At 50.2% G+C, this 21,877-nt stretch overlaps 1 protein-coding gene across 1 annotated transcript in view; it reads right to left on the reverse strand.

Moving 5' to 3' along the window:
- Positions 1-21,877, reverse strand: part of MYO7B (myosin VIIB) — a 266,503-nt gene that overhangs the window by 140,020 nt on the left and 104,606 nt on the right. The window contains exon 8 of the mRNA XM_075340840.1: positions 12,013-12,126. Within this exon, the coding sequence (XP_075196955.1) occupies positions 12,013-12,126 (114 nt within the window). The remainder of the gene's footprint in view (positions 1-12,012; positions 12,127-21,877) is intronic.

The following is a 21,877-nucleotide window of genomic DNA, read 5'->3' on the forward strand; positions in this document are numbered from 1 at the left end:
TTACGGTTCCAATGGCTTCCCACCGGTAACCCGCTCCCCAGCTTGGATGGATGCTGAAGGAGCCCCCTTTTGCCCGCAGGCTCTGCCCCTGGGAACTGTAGCCTTGGCGGTGACTGTGTTTCCCTCTACGGTGTGAGCTGTTGACTTCAATCGGGTCTTGACTGCTGGGAAACCCCGGAGGTTCCCTTCGCTAACGGATTTGACCAGTTTTACGGCGACTCCTAGCCTGGTCGGGGTCCGTAAGCCCTGCCGGATGGTGCTGGCTTCTCTTTACTCTCCGATCCGGTACCGCCGGGCCACCGCCCGTCCACGGTCCATACGGTTTGCTCCAATTAACCTCTCCTGCAGACGGTCACCACCGTCTGCCAACCTTGCTGTACCGTCCGGGCCACACACCCGGACGCCATCAGACTGTTCCTCCACTACCACTTCACTCCTCAACTTCAAAACTAATCTGCTCTCCTTTTCCCGCCTCCAGGACTGTGAACTCCTCGGTGGGCGGGACCAACCGCCTGGCCCACCCCCTGGTGTGGACATCAGCCCCTGGAGGGAGGCAACAAGGATTTTGTGTTTGACCTAGATGTGCCTAACCGGGGTGTGGGGTGTGTTGGTGTAGTTCTGTGACGCCCTGGCTTGTCCAGGGCGCCACAGGTTCAGTAGGCTACACAATCATGTGGAAGACTGCTGACTTAACAGATGTCCAGAAGGCAGTCATTGTCACACTCCAGAAGGAGGGTAAGCCACAATAGGTCATTACTAAAGAAGCTGGCTGTTCACAGAGTGCTGTATCCATGCATATTAATGGAAAGTTGAGTGGAAAGAAAAAGTATGGTAAAAAAGGGTGCACAAGCAACCGGGATAACTGCTGCCTTGATAAGATTAAGAAAAGGCCATTCAAAAATTTGGGAGTGAGTCACAAGGAGTGGACTGCTGCTGGAGTCAGTGCTTCAAGAGCCACCACACACAGACGTTATCCACGACATGGGCTACAACTGTCACATTCCTTGTGTTAAGCCACTCATGACCAATAGACAACGCCAGAAGCGTCTTACCTGGGCCAAGGAGAAAAAACTGGACTGTTGCTCAGTGTCCAAGGTGTTGTTTTCAGATGAAAGTAAATTTTGCATTTCATTTAGAAATCAAAGTCCTAGAGTCTGGAGGAAGAGTGGAGAGGCCACAATCCAAGCTGCTTGAGGTCTAGTGTGAAGTTTCCACAATCAGTGATGGTTTGGGGAGCCATGTTATCTGCTGGTGTAGCTCCACTGTGTTTTATCAAGAGCAAAGTCTACCAGGAAATTTTAGAGCTCTTCATGCTTCCCTCTGCCAACAAGCTTTTTGGAGATGGAAATTTAATTTTCCAGCAGGACTTGGCAACTATTCACACTCCCAAAAGGAACAATACCTGGTTTAATAACCACAGTATCACTGTGCTAGATTGGTCAGCAAATTTGCCTGACCAATCTATGACTCTATGGGATATTGTCAAGAGGAAGATAAGAGACACCAGACCCAACAATTCAGACGAGCTGAAGGCTCATTGGGTTTTCATTGGATGTAAGCCATAATCATCAACATTAACAGAAATAAACACTTGAAATAGATTCCTCTGTGTGTAATGACTCTATATAATTTCCCTTTTTGTATTGAATTACTTAAATAAATTAACTTTTTGATGATATTCTAATTTATTGAGATGCACTTGTATTTGACTACCTTCAGATATATTTATACCAGATCATACCCATTTTGAGTACAGATGAGATGATAGCAGGGGAAGGGTCAGCACCTGTCTTCTATTTGTATTGTGTTAGGCTAGGTTCACATTTCCGTTGTTTTAAATCCGTCAGGTCCATCAGCGACGGATCAGACGTTTTTAGATGTCAACTAACGCAACGGATGTGTTTTTCACAGGATTCCTTTCACAGGAATCCTGTGAAAAAACTGATCCGTCGCGCCCGTTACATCCGCTGTGCATCCGTTTTTTGACGGATCAGTCATGATCCGTTTGTGTTTGGGACAGCCCAGTGGGTGTGCCAAACATGCTGGGCATGCTCAGTAGAGCATGATGGAATCCGGCGCTGGATTCCGTTGTTAGACGGATTCCGATGGAATCCAGCACCATAGACATACATTACAAGCGTGAAGGATTGAGATGGATTCCTGAGCGGTGCGGTAATTTTGACGGCCCGAAAAATGTTACATTCTGCGTTGTTTCCGCCCGGCGGTCAGTCCAAAAATGACTGATCGCGCCGCAGCAGATGCAACGCAAGGTCATCAGTTGCAATCCGCCACTAATACAAGTCTATGGGAAACAACGTGTCACGCTCCCCGGGTCCTCGGCTCCCCTCCCCGGGTCCTCTGTTCCGCTCCCCGGCTCACCTGCCATGCTCCCCGCTCTCCAACCTCCGGTGCCCGTCCTTCCCAGGCCCCCTGGTCTCCGCTCCCGGCGCCCGACGGCTTCCCAGGTCCTGGCCGGCTCCCCTGCGTCCTCCTCTCAGCTTCCTTCCCTGGCTTCTGGCACCCGGGCCGCGCGCACGCGCATTAGGGCGCGCGCGCGGTCACTGACCCTTTCTTAAAGGGCCAGTGTCAAATTACAGGAAATGATGCACATAGGTACAGGGTATATAGGGGGTTAATGTCCAAGGGAGCGGGGCCTGTTCTTCGTGTTTTCCCAAGCTAGGAGTCAGGTCTCCTTGTGTTTTGTGAGATACTTACCTCTCTATCTTCTAGAGCCGATCCTGCATCGCCATCCGGTTCTGCGGTACCTCGAACCCCGAACGCTGTCCATCTGCCATCCTGACAGTCCATACCATCTCGGATCCCTGCGGTGACCCGTCATCTCGCTCCAACGGTTCCGGACCCCGCCTGACACCATCACGGCTTCCGAACCTGAGCTCCGTCACCCGGACCACCATCAGTGACCTCGTGGTCCCAGGGACTTCTCCATTTTCTCCCAGTGCACGGACTGTCCTGCTACCTACAGTGCTCCGGCTACCGGACTCCTTTCCCTCATCCGGGAGTTCGGCCCAGTGGATCCACCTCCAGGGTCTACCCGTCCATCTGGCCCTTACAGTAAGAACAGGCCATGGATCCCGCCGAAGCACTAGCGGCCTTGCATGAGGAACTCCAACGCCAGCGTGAAGTTCAGACCCGCATGCTGAACTTTATGACTTCCGTGGACACCCGTCTGACCACGCTACAAGCGGCAGTCACGTCTTCATCATCCCGAACCTCCACTAGTCAAGCCACGACCCCCGCTCCCGTGGCTGTCTCTTCGGATGCTTCCAGACTGCGTTTGGCCACACCACCCTGGTACGCCGGAGATCCCAAGACCTGCAGGGGGTTTATAAACCAATGCTCCCTCCATTTCACGCAGCTGCCACATCTGTTTGCCTCCGACCAAGCCAAGGTCGCCTTCATCATGTCTCACCTAGAGGGCGAGGCACTGGCGTGGATGAACCCCTTGTGGGAGAAGGAGGAACCTATGACCAAGAACCTCCAGGAGTTTCTGCAGGCCTTTCGCAGCACCTTTGACGAACCCGGACGCGCCTCCGCGTCTGCGTCATCACTTCTCCGGTTACGTCAGGGAACACTGACGGTGGGTCAATACGCCATCCGTTTCCGCACCTTGGCTTCAGAACTCGGGTGGAATAACGAGGCCCTAACCGCCGCCTTCTGGGAAGGACTATCGGGTCGAATCAAAGATGAGCTGGCTGGACGTGATGTACCGTCCACCCTGGACGCCCTGATTACCCTAGCGACTCGAGTGGACGTACGCTTTCAGGAGCGGTCCAAAGAGGTATCCCGTGAGAGACGTCCGGTACGGCATTCCTCTCCTCCACGGAAGCCCGCCGTACTCCAGTCAACGGCCTCTGGTGTCTCCGTCCATGAGCCCATGCAGATCGACCATGTGCGACAGTCTGAACAACGTCGAGCAGAGCGGCTCGCCAAGGGTCTCTGCTTTTACTGCGGAGAGGGCACACACCTGCTACGCGCCTGTCCTGAGAGGCCGGGAAACTCCAAAGCCTAGGGTTGGTAGGAGAGGCCACCCTAGGTGCTGGGAATCTCTCAGACCCAGTCACATGGACTGTGCAAGTAACAACGGGAGAGACGCGGTTTACGGCTGAGGCGTACCTCGATTCTGGGGCAGCAGGCAATTTCATCCAGCAGGCCACGGTGGACAAGTACCAGGTGCCTGTTACTCCACTCGACAAGCCCCTCGTGATTGCCTCTGTGGATGGGAGACCTCTCTCTGACACCATCTCCTGGATCACCAAGCCGCTTGAACTGTGTATCGGTGCTCTGCACACCGAGAACATCGCTCTCTACGTCCTCCCACATATGTCACATCAAATTCTGCTGGGTCTTCCCTGGTTGCGGACACACGAGCCTTCAGTCAGCTGGGGCACTGGTGATATTACTCGATGGGGGCCTTCTTGCCATGAGAGGTGTCTGAAGACCATACAACCCATCCGGCGACCTCCGGTTCCCGAGTCCCTACCGGGACTGCCCTCAGCCTATTGGTCCTTCGTGGACGTCTTTGACAAGAAGGAGTCCGAAGTACTTCCGCCACATCGTCCTTACGATTGTGCCATTGACCTGCTCCCGGGAACTACACCACCTCGAGGACGGATATATCCACTGTCTCCAGCCGAAACAAGGGCCATGTCTACGTACATCACAGAGAATAATACCACACAAAAGGTCAAATCCATCTATGGACACTCCATTAATCAGATTATATCCCAATAGGAAGAAATATGAATTTTTTCATCCCAAAAAAGGAGTATTCACTGTCACATTAATACAAAATAATTTTATTGACATTTAATTTTAAACAACACCACACAATAAAAATAGTAAATTGCAGTCAAAAAAGTGTGTATATCAGGGTGTTGCGGTATCAATACTGCACATAATATCCAAAAAATGTCCAATGTTAAATCTGTGTTCAATAAATATCATTCCAGGTATTTAAAATGTCAAAATACATTTATAAATCAACCTTAGGCCTAATGGTCACTATATGATGTCATTGTCAGTGTCTACATAGCTCCGGGATGTTCAGTGCTGTATTGAAGTCTATTTATAATACCTCCTCCCATGCCGAGTCAAGATCACTGCATTCGATGTTACTGTGCATATGTGTCAACCAGTGTCAGCATTACAGCTCCACTATACATAATTAAAGTAATTTATGCGACAGACAAAGAACGGAGAGAGTCAAATCGGCATGAGCGGACGCATCAATTCCTCCAATCAGCCACCAATTTAATGAAAGAAAATTCATGTATATATAACCTGTTACAGAATATGCTATTTCTGCATATATATGATCAAAATCCCAGTGTACACCACCTCAAATCCTTGGTGGCCAAGACAGAGAAATAGATCTGATATGCAAAACAGTCAGAGCACAAAACTCCCTATCTAACGGCTAACAGCCATTGAACAACCCCGGAGATATCAACACCTTACTGACATCTGCTTATCATAATCCTCCTCCCACACCGTATCGCAATCACTCCATCAATTGTTGCTATTAGTATGCAGAGATACCTGTGCAAACACAGTGTGTCACTCTTTAGTAATTGTTACAGCTGACAAGAGATGGAGGAAGCGATAACGGCATACAGGATATGTAAATTAAGCCAAACGGACAAATTGGATTGTGTGCAAGGTTCCTAATGCTGTATCACAATGCCGCATTCCAGCAGCCACCTAGGCGACCGCTGTAAACACAAATAAGGACCGGCAAGGCAAAACCTCCGGTACAGTATGCTAGCATGGCATCATGCAAATAAAGCAAAGTTACCTCAGTACGTGCGCCGCAAACACCCGATCCCCGACACGTGTTTCGCTCCCGGCTTCTACAGGGGGCATGTCGGGTCACGGTAGCCACAGGGATTATATATGTTGAGCCCTCCTATCCGGGATCCTTTGGGCGCTTGCATAGATCCGTCACTTCCTATTGAAAAGGGACTTCCTGCCAGGCGATAGTGGAACGCATCCTGCGTGTCAAGCACCGGATATGTGCAGCGACGCAGGAGCGTCCCCCATTCTTACGCCTATTATTCAGTCCGAGGAAGATTTTGGATCCCTGCAAGCGCTCCGTCCCAAGTTATTGAAATAACGGTAAACTCAATCAGGCAAAAAGGAATGTCATATACACACACTAGACAGAATTATTACAAGAATGTGATTCTTATATGGCCTTCAGGCAGATATTTATATATGCTCCTCCTTTTGTATATAATTTTGTTTTTATGTTGGGTTTTTTTTCGTTAGTGGGGAAAAATATGTATGTGGTTATATGGTATATTTATTTGTTTTTGTTATTTTTTTGTAGATAAATTGCATACGTGTATACCAATTTATGCCCACCATAGTGATGTTGGTCCCATGATGAGATGATGAAACTGAGAAGTTATTGAATATATCCAAGATGGGGCTATCTTCTTTGTTCTGGAACAGGAATGAAGCATCGGGCTTGAAAAGGAGGAGCATATATAAATATCTGCCTGAAGGCCATATAAGAATCACATTCTTGTAATAATTCTGTCTAGTGTGTGTATATGACATTCCTTTTTGCCTGATTGAGTTTACCGTTATTTCAATAACTTGGGACGGAGCGCTTGCAGGGATCCAAAATCTTCCTCGGACTGAATAATAGGCGTAAGAATGGGGGACGCTCCTGCGTCGCTGCACATATCCGGTGCTTGACACGCAGGATGCGTTCCACTATCGCCTGGCAGGAAGTCCCTTTTCAATAGGAAGTGACGGATCTATGCAAGCGCCCAAAGGATCCCGGATAGGAGGGCTCAACATATATAATCCCTGTGGCTACCGTGACCCGACATGCCCCCTGTAGAAGCCGGGAGCGAAACACGTGTCGGGGATCGGGTGTTTGCGGCGCACGTACTGAGGTAACTTTGCTTTATTTGCATGATGCCATGCTAGCATACTGTACCGGAGGTTTTGCCTTGCCGGTCCTTATTTGTGTTTACAGCGGTCGCCTAGGTGGCTGCTGGAATGCGGCATTGTGATACAGCATTAGGAACCTTGCACACAATCCAATTTGTCCGTTTGGCTTAATTTACATATCCTGTATGCCGTTATCGCTTCCTCCATCTCTTGTCAGCTGTAACAATTACTAAAGAGTGACACACTGTGTTTGCACAGGTATCTCTGCATACTAATAGCAACAATTGATGGAGTGATTGCGATACGGTGTGGGAGGAGGATTATGATAAGCAGATGTCAGTAAGGTGTTGATATCTCCGGGGTTGTTCAATGGCTGTTAGCCGTTAGATAGGGAGTTTTGTGCTCTGACTGTTTTGCATATCAGATCTATTTCTCTGTCTTGGCCACCAAGGATTTGAGGTGGTGTACACTGGGATTTTGATCATATATATGCAGAAATAGCATATTCTGTAACAGGTTATATATACATGAATTTTCTTTCATTAAATTGGTGGCTGATTGGAGGAATTGATGCGTCCGCTCATGCCGATTTGACTCTCTCCGTTCTTTGTCTGTCGCATAAATTACTTTAATTATGTATAGTGGAGCTGTAATGCTGACACTGGTTGACACATATGCACAGTAACATCGAATGCAGTGATCTTGACTCGGCATGGGAGGAGGTATTATAAATAGACTTCAATACAGCACTGAACATCCCGGAGCTATGTAGACACTGACAATGACATCATATAGTGACCATTAGGCCTAAGGTTGATTTATAAATGTATTTTGACATTTTAAATACCTGGAATGATATTTATTGAACACAGATTTAACATTGGACATTTTTTGGATATTATGTGCAGTATTGATACCGCAACACCCTGATATACACACTTTTTTGACTGCAATTTACTATTTTTATTGTGTGGTGTTGTTTAAAATTAAATGTCAATAAAATTATTTTGTATTAATGTGACAGTGAATACTCCTTTTTTGGGATGAAAAAATTCATATTTCTTCCTATTGGGATATAAGTACATCACAGAGAGCCTGGCTAAGGGATTCATCCGGAGATCCTCCTCTCCTGCTGGAGCAGGCTTCTTCTTCGTAAAGAAGAAAGAGGGTGACCTACGCCCATGTATAGACTACCGGGGATTGAACCTAATCACCGTGAAAAACAAGTACCCCCTGCCGCTCATCCCCGAATTGTTTGATCGGCTCAGAGGAGCTCGTGTGTTCACCAAGTTGGATCTTCGGGGTGCCTACAACCTGGTCCGTATCCGCTCAGGGGATGAATGGAAGACCGCGTTCAACACTCGCGATGGGCACTATGAATACTGCGTGATGCCCTTCGGCCTGTGTAACGCACCAGCTGTCTTCCAAGAATTAGTGAACGATGTGTTTCGGGACCTTCTCTACATCTGTGTGGTGGTATATCTGGACGACATCCTTGTCTTCTCTTCGGACCTCCAGACCCACCGAGAGAACGTGCAACTGGTTCTACAGCGACTGAGAGAGAATCGTCTGTACGCCAAGTACGAGAAGTGCGTCTTCGAACAGTCTTCTCTCCCCTTCCTGGGGTACCTCATCACCGATACCGGACTGCAGATGGATCCCAAGAAGGTCTCCTCCATTCTCAACTGGCCTCCTCCTTCTGGACTGAAGGCAATCCAACGCTTTCTCGGATTCGCTAACTATTACCGCCAGTTCATTCCTCACTTCTCGGCTCTGACTGCTCCTCTCTCCGCTTTGACCAAGAAGGGGGCTAATCCAAAGGACTGGTCACCTGCGGCCGACGCCGCGTTTGGCGCTCTAAAACGAGCCTTTGCCTCCTCTCCTGTACTCCACCGTCCGGAGTTAAACCGCCAGTTCACCTTGGAGGTGGATGCCTCCTCCTCGGGAGCCGGAGCAGTGCTCATGCAGAAGTCCTCCTCCGGGAAGATGGTGACGTGCGGTTTCTTCTCCAAGAGCTTCTCCGCGCCTGAACGCAATTACACCATCGGTGACCGAGAGCTATTGGCGGTCAAACTGGCTCTGGAGGAATGGCGCTATCTTCTGGAAGGAGCAGTGTACCCTGTCATTGTTTACACGGACCACAAAAACCTGGAATACCTGCGGACTGCTCAGCGACTGAACCCACGGCAAGCCAGGTGGTCCTTGTTCTTTGCCCGGTTCGACTTCCAGCTTCATTTCCGACCCGCAAACAAGAATGTACGCGCTGATGCCTTGTCTAGGTCTTTCGTGCCCGTGGAACAGGAGGAAGAGACATCTCAACCCATCATCTGTCCAAGCAAGATTATTCCGGTGGCTCCTGTCACCCTGGCCCAGATACCGCCCGGGAAGACCTATGTCTCTGAGACTGACAGGCAAAAAGTGTTACACTGGGGCCATGCCTCGAAAATAGCCGGTCATGCAGGTCAGAAGAAAACATGGAGCGCTATTGTACGTCATTACTGGTGGCCATCCCTGCGCACGGACGTCGCCTCTTTTGTCTCTGCCTGCTCCTCCTGTGCCAGGAACAAGACACCCAAACACCTGCCATACGGCCGTCTTCTGCCTCTGCCCATACCCTCAGTTCCCTGGCAGCACATAGCGATGGACTTTATTACGGACTTGCCATTGTCCTCCGGACACACAGTCATATGGGTCGTGGTGGATCGATTCTCTAAAATGGCCCATTTCGTTCCTATGGCTGGACTGCCCTCTGCTCAGGAACTCGCGGACGCCTATATACATCACATCTTCCGCTTGCATGGCTTTCCTTCACACATAGTGTTCGACAGAGGAACTCAGTTCACCTCCCGCTTCTGGAGGGCTCTCTGCAAACATCTGGGAGTGACTCTAGACTTTTCATCTGCTTACCATCCTCAGTCTAATGGCCAAGTGGAGAGGGTCAATCAGATATTGACCTCTTTCTTACGTCACTACGTGAACGCCCATCATGACGATTGGTCCACGCTTCTTCCTTGAGCAGAATTCTCCCATAATCACCACGTCAGTGAGTCCTCCTCCAGTTCTCCCTTCCATGTCGTCTACGGACTTCAGCCGTCTGTCCCATTGCCTGTATCCTCGTCCTCGGACATCCCTGCTGCTGATGCAGTACTCCGTGACTTTACAACCATTTGGGACTCAGTTAAGGCGTCCCTTGCACGGGCAACCCTGCGGATGAAGAGACACGCGGACAAGAGACGCCTAGATCCTCCGTGTTTCTCTCCGGGAGATCTCGTCTGGCTTGCTTCCAAATACATCCGACTGAAGATACCATCCTACAAGCTGGGACCTCGCTACATCGGGCCGTTTAAAGTCCTCGGCAAGATCAATGAGGTTTCCTACAAACTACAGCTCCTGGCCACAATGAGAATACCCAACTCCTTCCACGTCTCTCTGCTCAAGCCGGTTGTCCTTGGTCCCTTCTCCGCTGCCGCCAGCCCGGCTCCTCCTCCTATTGCTGAGGACGACATCTATGCGGTAAGGGATATCGTGGCCATGAAGACCGTACGTGGTCGGCAGTTCTTCCTGGTGGACTGGGAGGGGTATGGTCCTGAGGATAGGTCCTGGGAGCCCAGGGAGAACGTGGGCACTCCTCTGATCCGTGCCTTCATGTCCCGGTTGCGGGGAGGGGGGCGTGGGGGGGGAAGTACTGTCACGCTCCCCGGGTCCTCGGCTCCCCTCCCCGGGTCCTCTGCTCCGCTCCCCGGGTCCTCTGTTCCGCTCCCCGGCTCACCTGCCATGCTCCCCGCTCTCCAACCTCCGGTGCCCGTCCTTCCCAGGCCCCCTGGTCTCCGCTCCCGGCGCCCGACGGCTTCCCAGGTCCTGGCCGGCTCCCCTGCGTCCTCCTCTCAGCTTCCTTCCCTGGCTTCTGGCACCCGGGCCGCGCGCACGCGCATTAGGGCGCGCGCGCGGTCACTGACCCTTTCTTAAAGGGCCAGTGTCAAATTACAGGAAATGATGCACATAGGTACAGGGTATATAGGGGGTTAATGTTCAAGGGAGCGGGGCCTGTTCTTCGTGTTTTCCCAAGCTAGGAGTCAGGTCTCCTTGTGTTTTGTGAGATACTTACCTCTCTATCTTCTAGAGCCGATCCTGCATCGCCATCCGGTTCTGCGGTACCTCGAACCCCGAACGCTGTCCATCTGCCATCCTGACAGTCCATACCATCTCGGATCCCTGCGGTGACCCGTCATCTCGCTCCAACGGTTCCGGACCCCGCCTGACACCATCACGGCTTCCGAACCTGAGCTCCGTCACCCGGACCACCATCAGTGACCTCGTGGTCCCAGGGACTTCTCCATTTTCTCCCAGTGCACGGACTGTCCTGCTACCTACAGTGCTCCGGCTACCGGACTCCTTTCCCTCATCCGGGCGTTCGGCCCAGTGGATCCACCTCCAGGGTCTACCCGTCCATCTGGCCCTTACACAACGGCATCCGCCAAACGGATGCCGTTGTTTACCAGAGCCGCGTATTGTGACTGATACAATTTAACGGAAATGTGAACCTAGCCTTAGTCAGAGCAATCTTCAGCAGAATCTTATTAGTTGACTTGGAGAGATGTTCTGAGCTGACCCTTTCACTGCCAGCATCTGTACAACAAATGAGTATATTCTGATATTAATGTAGCTAAAGGCATCCAAATAGATTGGGGAAATGTGGGAATTTGGAAGACACTTTTTACAGGAATGAAGATAAATCCCATTATAAAGTGATTTGCAAACGTTCAGAACTTTCCATGCTAGACAAAATTCTTAAAATAAATGAATAAAAGTTTGTTACTCATAACTATTCTCTCAATAACGGTTATAACCAAACAATTTTTGCTCAAGGAAAACAAGTCTAAAGTTCTTGCATGCTTAGACAATTTTCAATTAACTAAATCAGATTTCTTGGACAAAAATGGCTGATCACTGTGTTCCTATAAAAAAAACTGTTACAAGACTAGCCCCTCAAGATTGCTGGGGTATAATCGCTTTAACTGCTCATTTATAAGAAGGTAACACACTAATTTATAGAATTTCAAAAAGTCTCAAATATATTGAGTATTTTACCATAGTGAGGTACTTGTAATCTGTCGATTTTCCCAGTTTTAGTTGTTTCTTTTCTTCTGCACTCATTCCAAGAAGCAGGCAGTAAAATATGTGATAATTTCTCTCTCCTGTGGCCTGTGGAATAGAAATATATAGAATATGATAACAAGCCTCTGACATATCATAACACTCACTAATTCCTGTACTAAAGGAGCTCTGAGGGGCCCTTTGCACACTACGACATCGCAAGCCGATGCTGCGATGCCGAGCGCGATAGTGTCGCGGGCGGAGGAGGGGACGCTGCGCTCTCCCACTGCTCGGGTCCGGCTGCCGCTGCTGCTGCGGCTGCTGCTGCTCGGTGGTGGCTCGAGCGGTGGGCCGGATCCCGGGGACTCGAGCGGCGTTCCTCGCCTGTGAGTGAAAAGGGGATTTGATTGTGGGGATTTATTGTCCGTGACGCCACCCACGGTTGTGGTGATAATGGTGACACCACCGCTGCTCTGGACGGGGATCCCGGGAGCGGTGACAGGGAGCAGCTTGGTTGTTATTTCTCCCCTCCGTGGGTAGGGGGTTGGTTGTCCCGGGGCCCGGTGATGGGGTAGGAATGAATGGCAGGCAGGCTACAGGGCCTGGTGAGGTGCAGGGTCGCGGGGGCAGCGCTGTGCCACACGGCACGGTGGTACTCACTCAACCAATGATGAGGACACAGTTCTCGGTAAAACAAGCGGCTGGATGGACGGGTCCCACAGGCGGCTGCGGTGTTGTTTCTCCCGGCAGGTTGGTGATGACTGACTTTCCCTGCACCTATGTACGGTAGATGGTTCCAATGGGTTCCCACCGGTAACCCGCTCCCCGGCTTGGATGTGGGCCGGAGGAGCCCCTTTTGCCCGCAGGCTCTGGCCCTGAGAAACGGTTGCCTTGGCGGTGGCGGTGTCTCCCTCTCTTGGTTGGACTGTTGCCTTCTGTCGGGACTTAGTCGTTGGGAAACCCAGGAGGTTCCCTTCACTAACGAATTCGGCAAATTCACGGCGACTCCTAGCCTTGCCGGGGTCCGTAAGCCCCTGCCAGATGGTGCTGGCTTCTCTTCGCGTACCGGTCCGGTACCGCCGGGCCACCGCCCGTCCACGGTCCTTACGGTAGACTTCAATCGGCCACTCCTGCAGACGGTCACCACCGTCTGCCAACCTTGCTGATCTGTCCGGGTCACACACCCGGACCAATTTCAGGCTGCTCTCTTACTACTTTCCTCCTTCCACTTCAAACTCCACAACTAAGCTGCCTGGTTTTCCCGCCTCCAGGACTGTGAACTCCTCGGTGGGCGGGACCAACCGCCTGGCCCACCCCCTAGTGTGGACATCAGTCCCTGGAGGAAGGCAACAAGGGTTTTGTGTTCTGACTTCGGTGTGCCTGCTGGGAGTGTGGGGTGTGTGGATGTTGTGCTCTGTGGCCCCTGGCTTGTCCAGGGCACCACATTCCCCCTTAGTTAAATGCAGACCGTCCGCGGGCTGCCCGTCCATCACTGGTTTTATTTTCACCAACTGAAAAAGATAGAAACCGGTAACACACATACAATTATAATAACTTCTTCCCACATCGGGAGGTACTCTTACTTAAACGTTACGGTTACGGCTTCCGCCCTCTCCCACCCAAGCAACCTGGCCCTGATGCTGCCCCTAAGCAAATGGGCAGCACCCCTTGACCCCAGTCCAGCACAAGCTGCCCGAGCGGGTTCTGTCCTTTTCAGGGGACCCACGTCCATGGGGAACCCCTGAAACCCCCAGAGGATCGCCACCGGTTCCGGTGGTGGCTGGGCCCCAGCCTGCTCCACTGCGGGCCCTTCCTCCAATCTGCCTCTCCGGAGGCGGCAACGGTGAAAGCCACAACAAACATTATTTACATGCCACTAGTTTGTGGTTGCCCTGCTAGTTCTCAGGCCTGTTCATAAGGAGTTCCTTATGTAAAATGGTGAAGGGGGTCCCAACGGGGACCAGTTGCCGGCAACGACCGGTTCCAAATCAAAGTTGACAATCAGGTAACTTTTCATCAATTATTCATTCTTTTTCATTTTCAAACTTTTCAAACTGCATTTTTAACACACAATGTTGGTGGTCCCAACGGGGACATTTTGCAGCAGTGGACCGCTGCCTTTTGCGGCTCAACAGTCCATTCTCACTCGTGGGGCTCTAGTGCCACCTTCACATGGTGCACCGCTCTGGACCCCGATGGTAGCTCGCTGCAGGTGATCTTCCTCCATATACATGCGGCCATGCACATCCGCTCTACACCCCTCTTGGGCATCGATCTCTCTGCACAGCTGCCGTTGCCGCCGCTCCCAGTCAGGAGCACTTTGTTTGCTCCGGTTCAGCGTGTGCGGGGGACGGACCCAGCCAGAGTCCCTCCGTGTCGGCTACGACCGGCACCTTCAGTAATGAGGGACCCCGCTGTGACATGGCCTGCTCTGCCTCCTGGCAGCTGCATCCCCGCCGTGCCTCCGGTGCATCTTTGCTGACGGCCTCAGCCTTCGGCTTCTTCCATGGAAACGGATCAGGGCGGTCACGAGCTTCTGCTGCAGGTCGGTCCGCCGGGGCGGATTGGCAGGGTACCGCTACCGGTGGTGGTGGTAGCGGGCCTAGTGGCGGGGCAGCAGCAGCCAACACGGGTAGCGGGGGAGGTAGCAGGGCGAGCGGGTATGGACCGGGTCCCTCAGCCGCGATGACCGACCCACTAGGGGTACAGGGGCGTGGGTCACTTACCCTCCCTTCCAAGACTCCCTCCACCTCGCGTCTCCGTATGGCCGCCACCACTTCCGCCATGTCGGCCTCCCACTCCTCCAGGAGGAGCTGAGCTGCATGCGAACCTGCAGACGGCTGCTTAGCTGGACGGTCCGGACTTCCACCCATGCTGCGGTGCCAGGCGCGGGGACCACGGTGTTGTCGGTCGGACTCAGCATCCTTAGCAGCGGCCTATTCCCGGAACCAGTAAATGGCCGCAGGGTCCTGGCGTCCCTGCTTCCATAGCTGCGCTCACATGCGGCCAGTCGCCATTTCGTCCCCCTTAGCCTCTTTTCGGCTCCTCCTCTATAGGGGCAGGGTTTTGGCCTTCGCGCCTCTACTACTCGAGGAGACGCTCGAGCGGGAACTCTTCGTGCCCAAGATGGCGGCTTCGCAAAATTTTCGGCCGGACACCTCCAGCGGTTACACAAGGCGCACTTCCACCAGTCGGTAGAACGGTAGGATCTTGTTCGTGACGCCAAGTTGTCGCGGGCGGAGGAGGGGACGCTGCACTCTCCCACTGCTCGGGTCCGGCTACTGCGGCTGCTGCTGCTCGGTGGTGGCTCGAGCGATGGGCCGGATCCCGGGGACTCGAGCGGCGTTCCTCGCCCGTGAGTGAAAAGGGGATTTGATTGTGGGGATTTATTGTCCGTGACGCCACCCACGGTTGTGGTGATAATGGTGACACCACCACTTCTCTGGACGGGGATCCCGGGAGCGGTGACAGGGAGCAGCTTGGTTGTTATTTCTGCCCTCCGTGGGTAGGGGGTTGGTTGTCCCGGGGCCCGGTGATGGGGTAGGGATGAATGGAAGGCAGGCTACAGGGCCTGGTGAGGTGCAGGGTCGCGGGGGCAGCGCTGTGCCACACGGCACGTTGGTACTCACTCAGCCAATGATGAGGACACAGTTCTCGGTAAAACAAGCGGCTGGATGGACGGGTCCCACAGGCGCTGCGGTGTTGTTTCTCCCGGCAGGTTGGTGATGACTGCCTTTCCCTGCACCTATGTACGGTAGATGGTTCCAATGGGTTCCCACCGGTAACCCGCTCCCCGGCTTGGATGTGGGCCGGAGGAGCCCCTTTTGCCCGCAGGCTCTGGCCCTGAGAAACGGTTGCCTTGGCGGTGGCGGTGTCTCCCTCTCTTGGTTGGACTGTTGCCTTCTGTCGGGACTTAGTTGTTGGGAAACCAGGAGGTTCCCTTCACTCCCGGCCACTCCTGCAGACGGTCACCACCGTCTGCCAACCTTGCTGATCTGTCCGGGTCACACACCCGGACCAACTTCAGGCTGCTCTCTTACTACTTTCCACTTCCACTTCAAACTCCACAACTAATCTGCCTGGTTTTCCCGCCTCCAGGACTGTGAACTCCTCGGTGGGCGGGACCAACCGCCTAGCCCACCCCCTGGTGTGGACATCAGCCCCTGGAGGAAGGCAACAAGGGTTTTGTGTTCTGACTTCGGTGTGCCTGCTGGGAGTGTGGGGTGTGTGGATGTTGTGCTCTGTGGCCCCTGGCTTGTCCAGGGCGCCACAATAGTCCCCGCCCCCGTCGCAGCTGCGATATCTTGTGATAGCTGCCGTAGCCAACATTATCGCTACGGCAGCTTCACATTGCACTCACCTGTCCTACGACGTCGCTGTGGCCGGTGATCCGCCTCCTTCCTAAGGGGGCAGGTCGTGCGGCGTCATAGCGACGTCACACGGCAGGCGGCTAATAGAAGAGGAGGGGCGGAGATGAGCGGGACATAAACATCCCGCCCACCTCCTTCCTTCCGCATAGCCGGCCAGGACGCAGGTAGGAGATGTTCCTCGCTCCTGCGGCTTCACACACAGAGATGTGTCCTGCCGCAGGAACGAGGAACAACATCGTAACATCGGTCTTTCCCAAATCATGGAAATGACCGATGATACGATTACAACGCTTTTGTGCTCGTTAATTGTATCAAAAATGCTTTACACAATACGATGTCGAGAGCGACGCCGGAAGTGCGTCACTTTCGATTTGACCCCACCGACATCGCACCTGCGATGTCGTAGTGTGCAAAGGGCCCCTAAGTGTTCATCTTAAGTCCATGCCCTGCACAGTGTCTCATTGTGAGATAATTAAAAATACTAGATACAATAATACATTTTAATTATATAGCTCCAACATATTCGAGAGCACTTTACAATTAAGAGAGGGCATGTTAAGACTATAAAGATATTACAGAGTAACACAGTTCAACAATTACAGGAGAAGGGAGGGCCCTGCTCACAAGCTTATAATCTATGGGGAAATAGGGGGCCACAATAGGTAAAATGTTCTTGTAGTGTCTGGTCCAGCCATCATTATGACAAATAATGGATTTCGTATTAAGTTGAATGATCCAGCCATCAGATAGTATCCGTTTAATTGCACTTACATGCTATTGGTTGTATGGAGAATGTGAGGCCCGAAATAGGAGATAGGTGGTTATGAGTAACATTTAGAAGGCGGGAACAGGGGAGAGTTAGGGTGGCTTTGCACACTACGACATCGCAGGTGCGATGTTGGTGGGGTCAAATCGAAAGTGACGCACATCCGGCGTCACTTGCGATGTCGTAGTGTGTAAATCCTAGATGATACGATGAACGAGCGCAAAAGCGTCGTTATCGTATCATCGCTGCAGCCTCCGACATTTCCATAATGCCGGTGCAGCGACAGATGCGATGTTGTTCCTCGCTCCTGCGGCAGCACACATCGCTGTGTGTGAAGCCGCAGGAGCGAGGATCTTCACCTTACCTGCCGCCGGCTGCAATGAGAAGGACGGAGGTGGGCGGGATGTTTACATCCTGCTCATCTCCGCCCCTCCACTTCAATTGGCCGCCTGCCGTGTGACGTTGCTGTGACGCTGCACGACCCGCCCCCTTAGGAAGGAGGCGGGTCGCCGGCCAGAGGGACGTCGCACGGCAGGTATGTGCGTGTGAAACTGCCGTAGCGATAATAATCGCTACGGCAGCTTTCACTAGATATTGCACGTGCAACGGGGGCGGGACTATCGCTGCAGCATCGGTAACACATTGTTACCGATGTCGCAGCGTGCAAAGCCCGCCTTAGGTTAATGAGTTGAGATGATAAACTTTAAAACATGGAATCTGGATATTTTATGCATCGTTTTGGGTAGTGCATTCCAGAAAACTGGCACAGCACAACAAAAGTCTAGGAGACAGAGGTGTGATGTTCGGATTATGGAGGATATTTGTTTAAGATCGTTTGCGGAACGAAAGGGTAGAATGATAGGCAGAGTTGAGGGATTAGATATACTGTAGGCTGGTGTAGAATTGTGGAGAGCTTTGTGGGTGAGAGATATAAGTTTATATTGTATTCTATAGTGGATGGGTAACCAGTGTAATGACTGGTACAAGGTGGAGGCATTGGTGAAGGAGCTGGACAGAAATATGACCCTGGCTGCCACATTCAATACAGATTGGAAAGGTGACAGTTTGGTCAGAGGGAGACTGATCAGTAAAGAGTTGCAGTAGTCCAGACAAGAATGAATAAGAATGACAGTAAGGGTTTTTGCAGTTTCAAATGAGAGAAATGGTCAGATTCTGGAGATGTTTTTAAGATGCAGGTGACATGGTCTAGTGAATGACTGTATATGGGGAATGAAGAAAAGTTCTGTGATATGACAATTTCATATTATCCAAAAATGGCTTTAACAATATAAATAGCTCTTCATTAGAGCTGCAACCTGTGCGGAAGGTGTTTTCTGCAGTCAATAGAGATATCAGTTTGCCACATGCTCCTTTAATTAGTTACTCTATTTTAATATTTTTTATCTCAAATAAGACAAATGTTTACTAGGAGTGATACCATTATTAGCTAACCAGAAAAACATTATATTATACTAGAAGGTGGCCCGATTCTAACGCATCGGGTATTCTAGAATTTACGTATTGTGTAGTTAATGTATGATTTTTGTTATATATATATATATATATATATATATATATATATACAGTTAGGTCCAGAAATATTTGGACAGTGACACAAGTTTTGTTATTTTAGCTGTTTACAAAAACATGTTCAGAAATACAATTATATATATAATATGGGCTGAAAGTGCACACTCCCAGCTGCAATATGAGAGTTTTCACATCCAAATCGGAGAAAGGGTTTAGGAATCATAGCTCTGTAATGCATAGTCTCCTCTTTTTCAAGGGACCAAAAGTAATAGGACAAGGGACTCTAAGGGCTGCAATTAACTCTGAAGGCGTCTCCCTCGTTAACCTGTAATCAATGAAGTAGTTAAAAGGTCTGGGGTTGATTACAGGTGTGTGGTTTTGCATTTGGAAGCTGTTGATGTGACCAGACAACATGCGGTCTAAGGAACTCTCAATTGAGGTGAAGCAGAACATCCTGAGGCTGAAAAAAAAGAAAAAACCATCAGAGATAGCAGACATGCTTGGAGTAGCAAAATCAACAGTCGGGTACATTCTGAGAAAAAAGGAATTGACTGGTGAGCTTGGGAACTCAAAAAGGCCTGGGCGTCCACGGATGACAACAGTGGTGGATGATCGCCGCATACTTTCTTTGGTGAAGAAGAACCCGTTCACAACATCAACTGAAGTCCAGAACACTCTCAGTGAAGTAGGTGTATCTGTCTCTAAGTCAACAGTAAAGAGAAGACTCCATGAAAGTAAATACAAAGGGTTCACATCTAAATGCAAACCATTCATCAATTCCAAAAATAGACAGGCCAGAGTTAAATTTGCTGAAAAACACCTCATGAAGCCAGCTCAGTTCTGGAAAAGTATTCTATGGACAGATGAGACAAAGATCAACCTGTACCAGAATGATGGGAAGAAAAAAGTTTGGAGAAGAAAGGGAACGGCACATGATCCAAGGCACACCACATCCTCTGTAAAACATGGTGGAGGCAACGTGATGGTATGGGCATGCATGGCTTTCAATGGCACTGGGTCACTTGTGTTTATTGATGACATAACAGCAGACAAGAGTAGCCGGATGAATTCTGAAGTGTACCGGGATATACTTTCAGCCCAGATTCAGCGAAATGCCGCAAAGTTGATCGGACGGCGCTTCATAGTACAGATGGACAATGACCCCAAGCATACAGCCAAAGCTACCCAGGAGTTCATGAGTGCAAAAAAGTGGAACCTTCTGCAATGGCCAAGTCAATCACCAGATCTTAACCCAATTGAGCATGCATTTCACTTGCTCAAATCCAGACTTAAGACGGAAAGACCCACAAACAAGCAAGACCTGAAGGCTGCGGCTGTAGAGGCCTGGAAAAGCATTAAGAAGGAGGAAACCCAGCGTTTGGTGATGTCCATGGGTTCCAGACTTAAGGCAGTGATTGCCTCCGAAGGATTCGCAACAAAATATTGAAAATAAAAATATTTTGTTTGGGTTTGGTTTTTTTGTCCAATTACTTTTGACCTCCTAAAATGTGGAGTGTTTGTAAAGAAATGTGTACAATTCCTACAATTTCTATCAGATATTTTTGTTCAAACCTTCAAATTAAACGTTACAATCTGCACTTGAATTCTGTTGTCGAGATTTCATTTCAAATCCAATGTGGTGGCATGCAGAGCCCAACTCGCAAAAATTGTGTCACTGTCCAAATATTTCTGGACCTAACTGTATATATATATATATATATATATATATATATATATATATATACAGTGCCTACAAGTAGTATTCAACCCCCTGCAGATTTAGCAGGTTTGATAAGATGCAAATAAGTTAGAGCCTGCAAACTTCAAACAAGAGCAGGATTTATTAACAGATGCATAAATCTTACAAACCAACAAGTTATGTTGCTCAGTTAAATTTTAATAAATTTTCAACATAAAAGTGTGGGTCAATTATTATTCAACCCCTAGGTTTAATATTTTGTGGAATAACCCTTGTTTGCAATTACAGCTAATAATCGTCTTTTATAAGACCTGATCAGGCCGGCACAGGTCTCTGGAGTTATCTTGGCCCACTCCTCCATGCAGATCTTCTCCAAGTTATGTAGGTTCTTTGGGTGTCTCATGTGGACTTTAATCTTGAGCTCCTTCCACAAGTTTTCAATTGGGTTAAGGTTAGGAGACTGACTAGGCCACTGCAACACCTTGATTTTTTCCCTCTTGAACCAGGCCTTGGTTTTCTTGGCTGTGTGCTTTGGGTCGTTGTCTTGTTGGAAGATGAAATGACGACCCATCTTAAGATCCTTGATGGAGGAGCGGAGGTTCTTGGCCAAAATCTCCAGGTAGGCCGTGCTATCCATCTTCCCATGGATGCGGACCAGATGGCCAGGCCCCTTGGCTGAGAAACAGCCCCACAGCATGATGCTGCCACCACCATGCTTGACTGTAGGGATGGTATTCTTGGGGTCGTATGCAGTGCCATCCAGTCTCCAAACGTCACGTGTCTGGTTGGCACCAAAGATCTCGATCTTGGTCTCATCAGACCAGAGAACCTTGAACCAGTCTGTCTCAGAGTCGTCCAAGTGATCATGAGCAAACTGTAGACGAGCCTTGACATGACGCTTTGAAAGTAAAGGTACCTTACGGGCTCGTCTGGAACGGAGACCATTGCGGTGGAGTACGTTACTTATGGTATTGACTGAAACCAATGTCCTCACTGCCATGAGATCTTCCCAGAGCTCCTTCCTTGTTGTCCTTGGGTTAGCCTTGACTCTTCGGACAAGCCTGGCCTCGGCACGGGTGGAAACTTTCAAAGGCTGTCCAGGCCGTGGAAGGCTAACAGTAGTTCCATAAGCCTTCCACTTCCGGATGATGCTCCCAACAGTGGAGACAGGTAGGCTCAACTCCTTGGAAAGGGTTTTGTACCCCTTGCCAGCCTTGTGACCCTCCACGATCTTGTCTCTGATGGCCTTGGAATGCTCCTTTGTCTTTCCCATGTTGACCAAGTATGAGTGCTGTTCACAAGTTTGGGGAGGGTCTTAATTAGTCAGAAAAGGCTGGAAAAAGAGATAATTAATCCAAACATGTGAAGCTCATTGTTCTTTGTACCTGAAATACTTCTTAATACTTTAGGGGAACCAAACAGAATTCTTGTGGTTTGAGGGGTTGAATAATAAATGACCCTCTGAATAAATTTTTCACAATTTAAAAAAAAAAT

Source organism: Anomaloglossus baeobatrachus, chromosome 3, assembly GCF_048569485.1.
Source record: "Anomaloglossus baeobatrachus isolate aAnoBae1 chromosome 3, aAnoBae1.hap1, whole genome shotgun sequence".
Taxonomy (NCBI): domain Eukaryota; kingdom Metazoa; phylum Chordata; class Amphibia; order Anura; family Aromobatidae; genus Anomaloglossus; species Anomaloglossus baeobatrachus.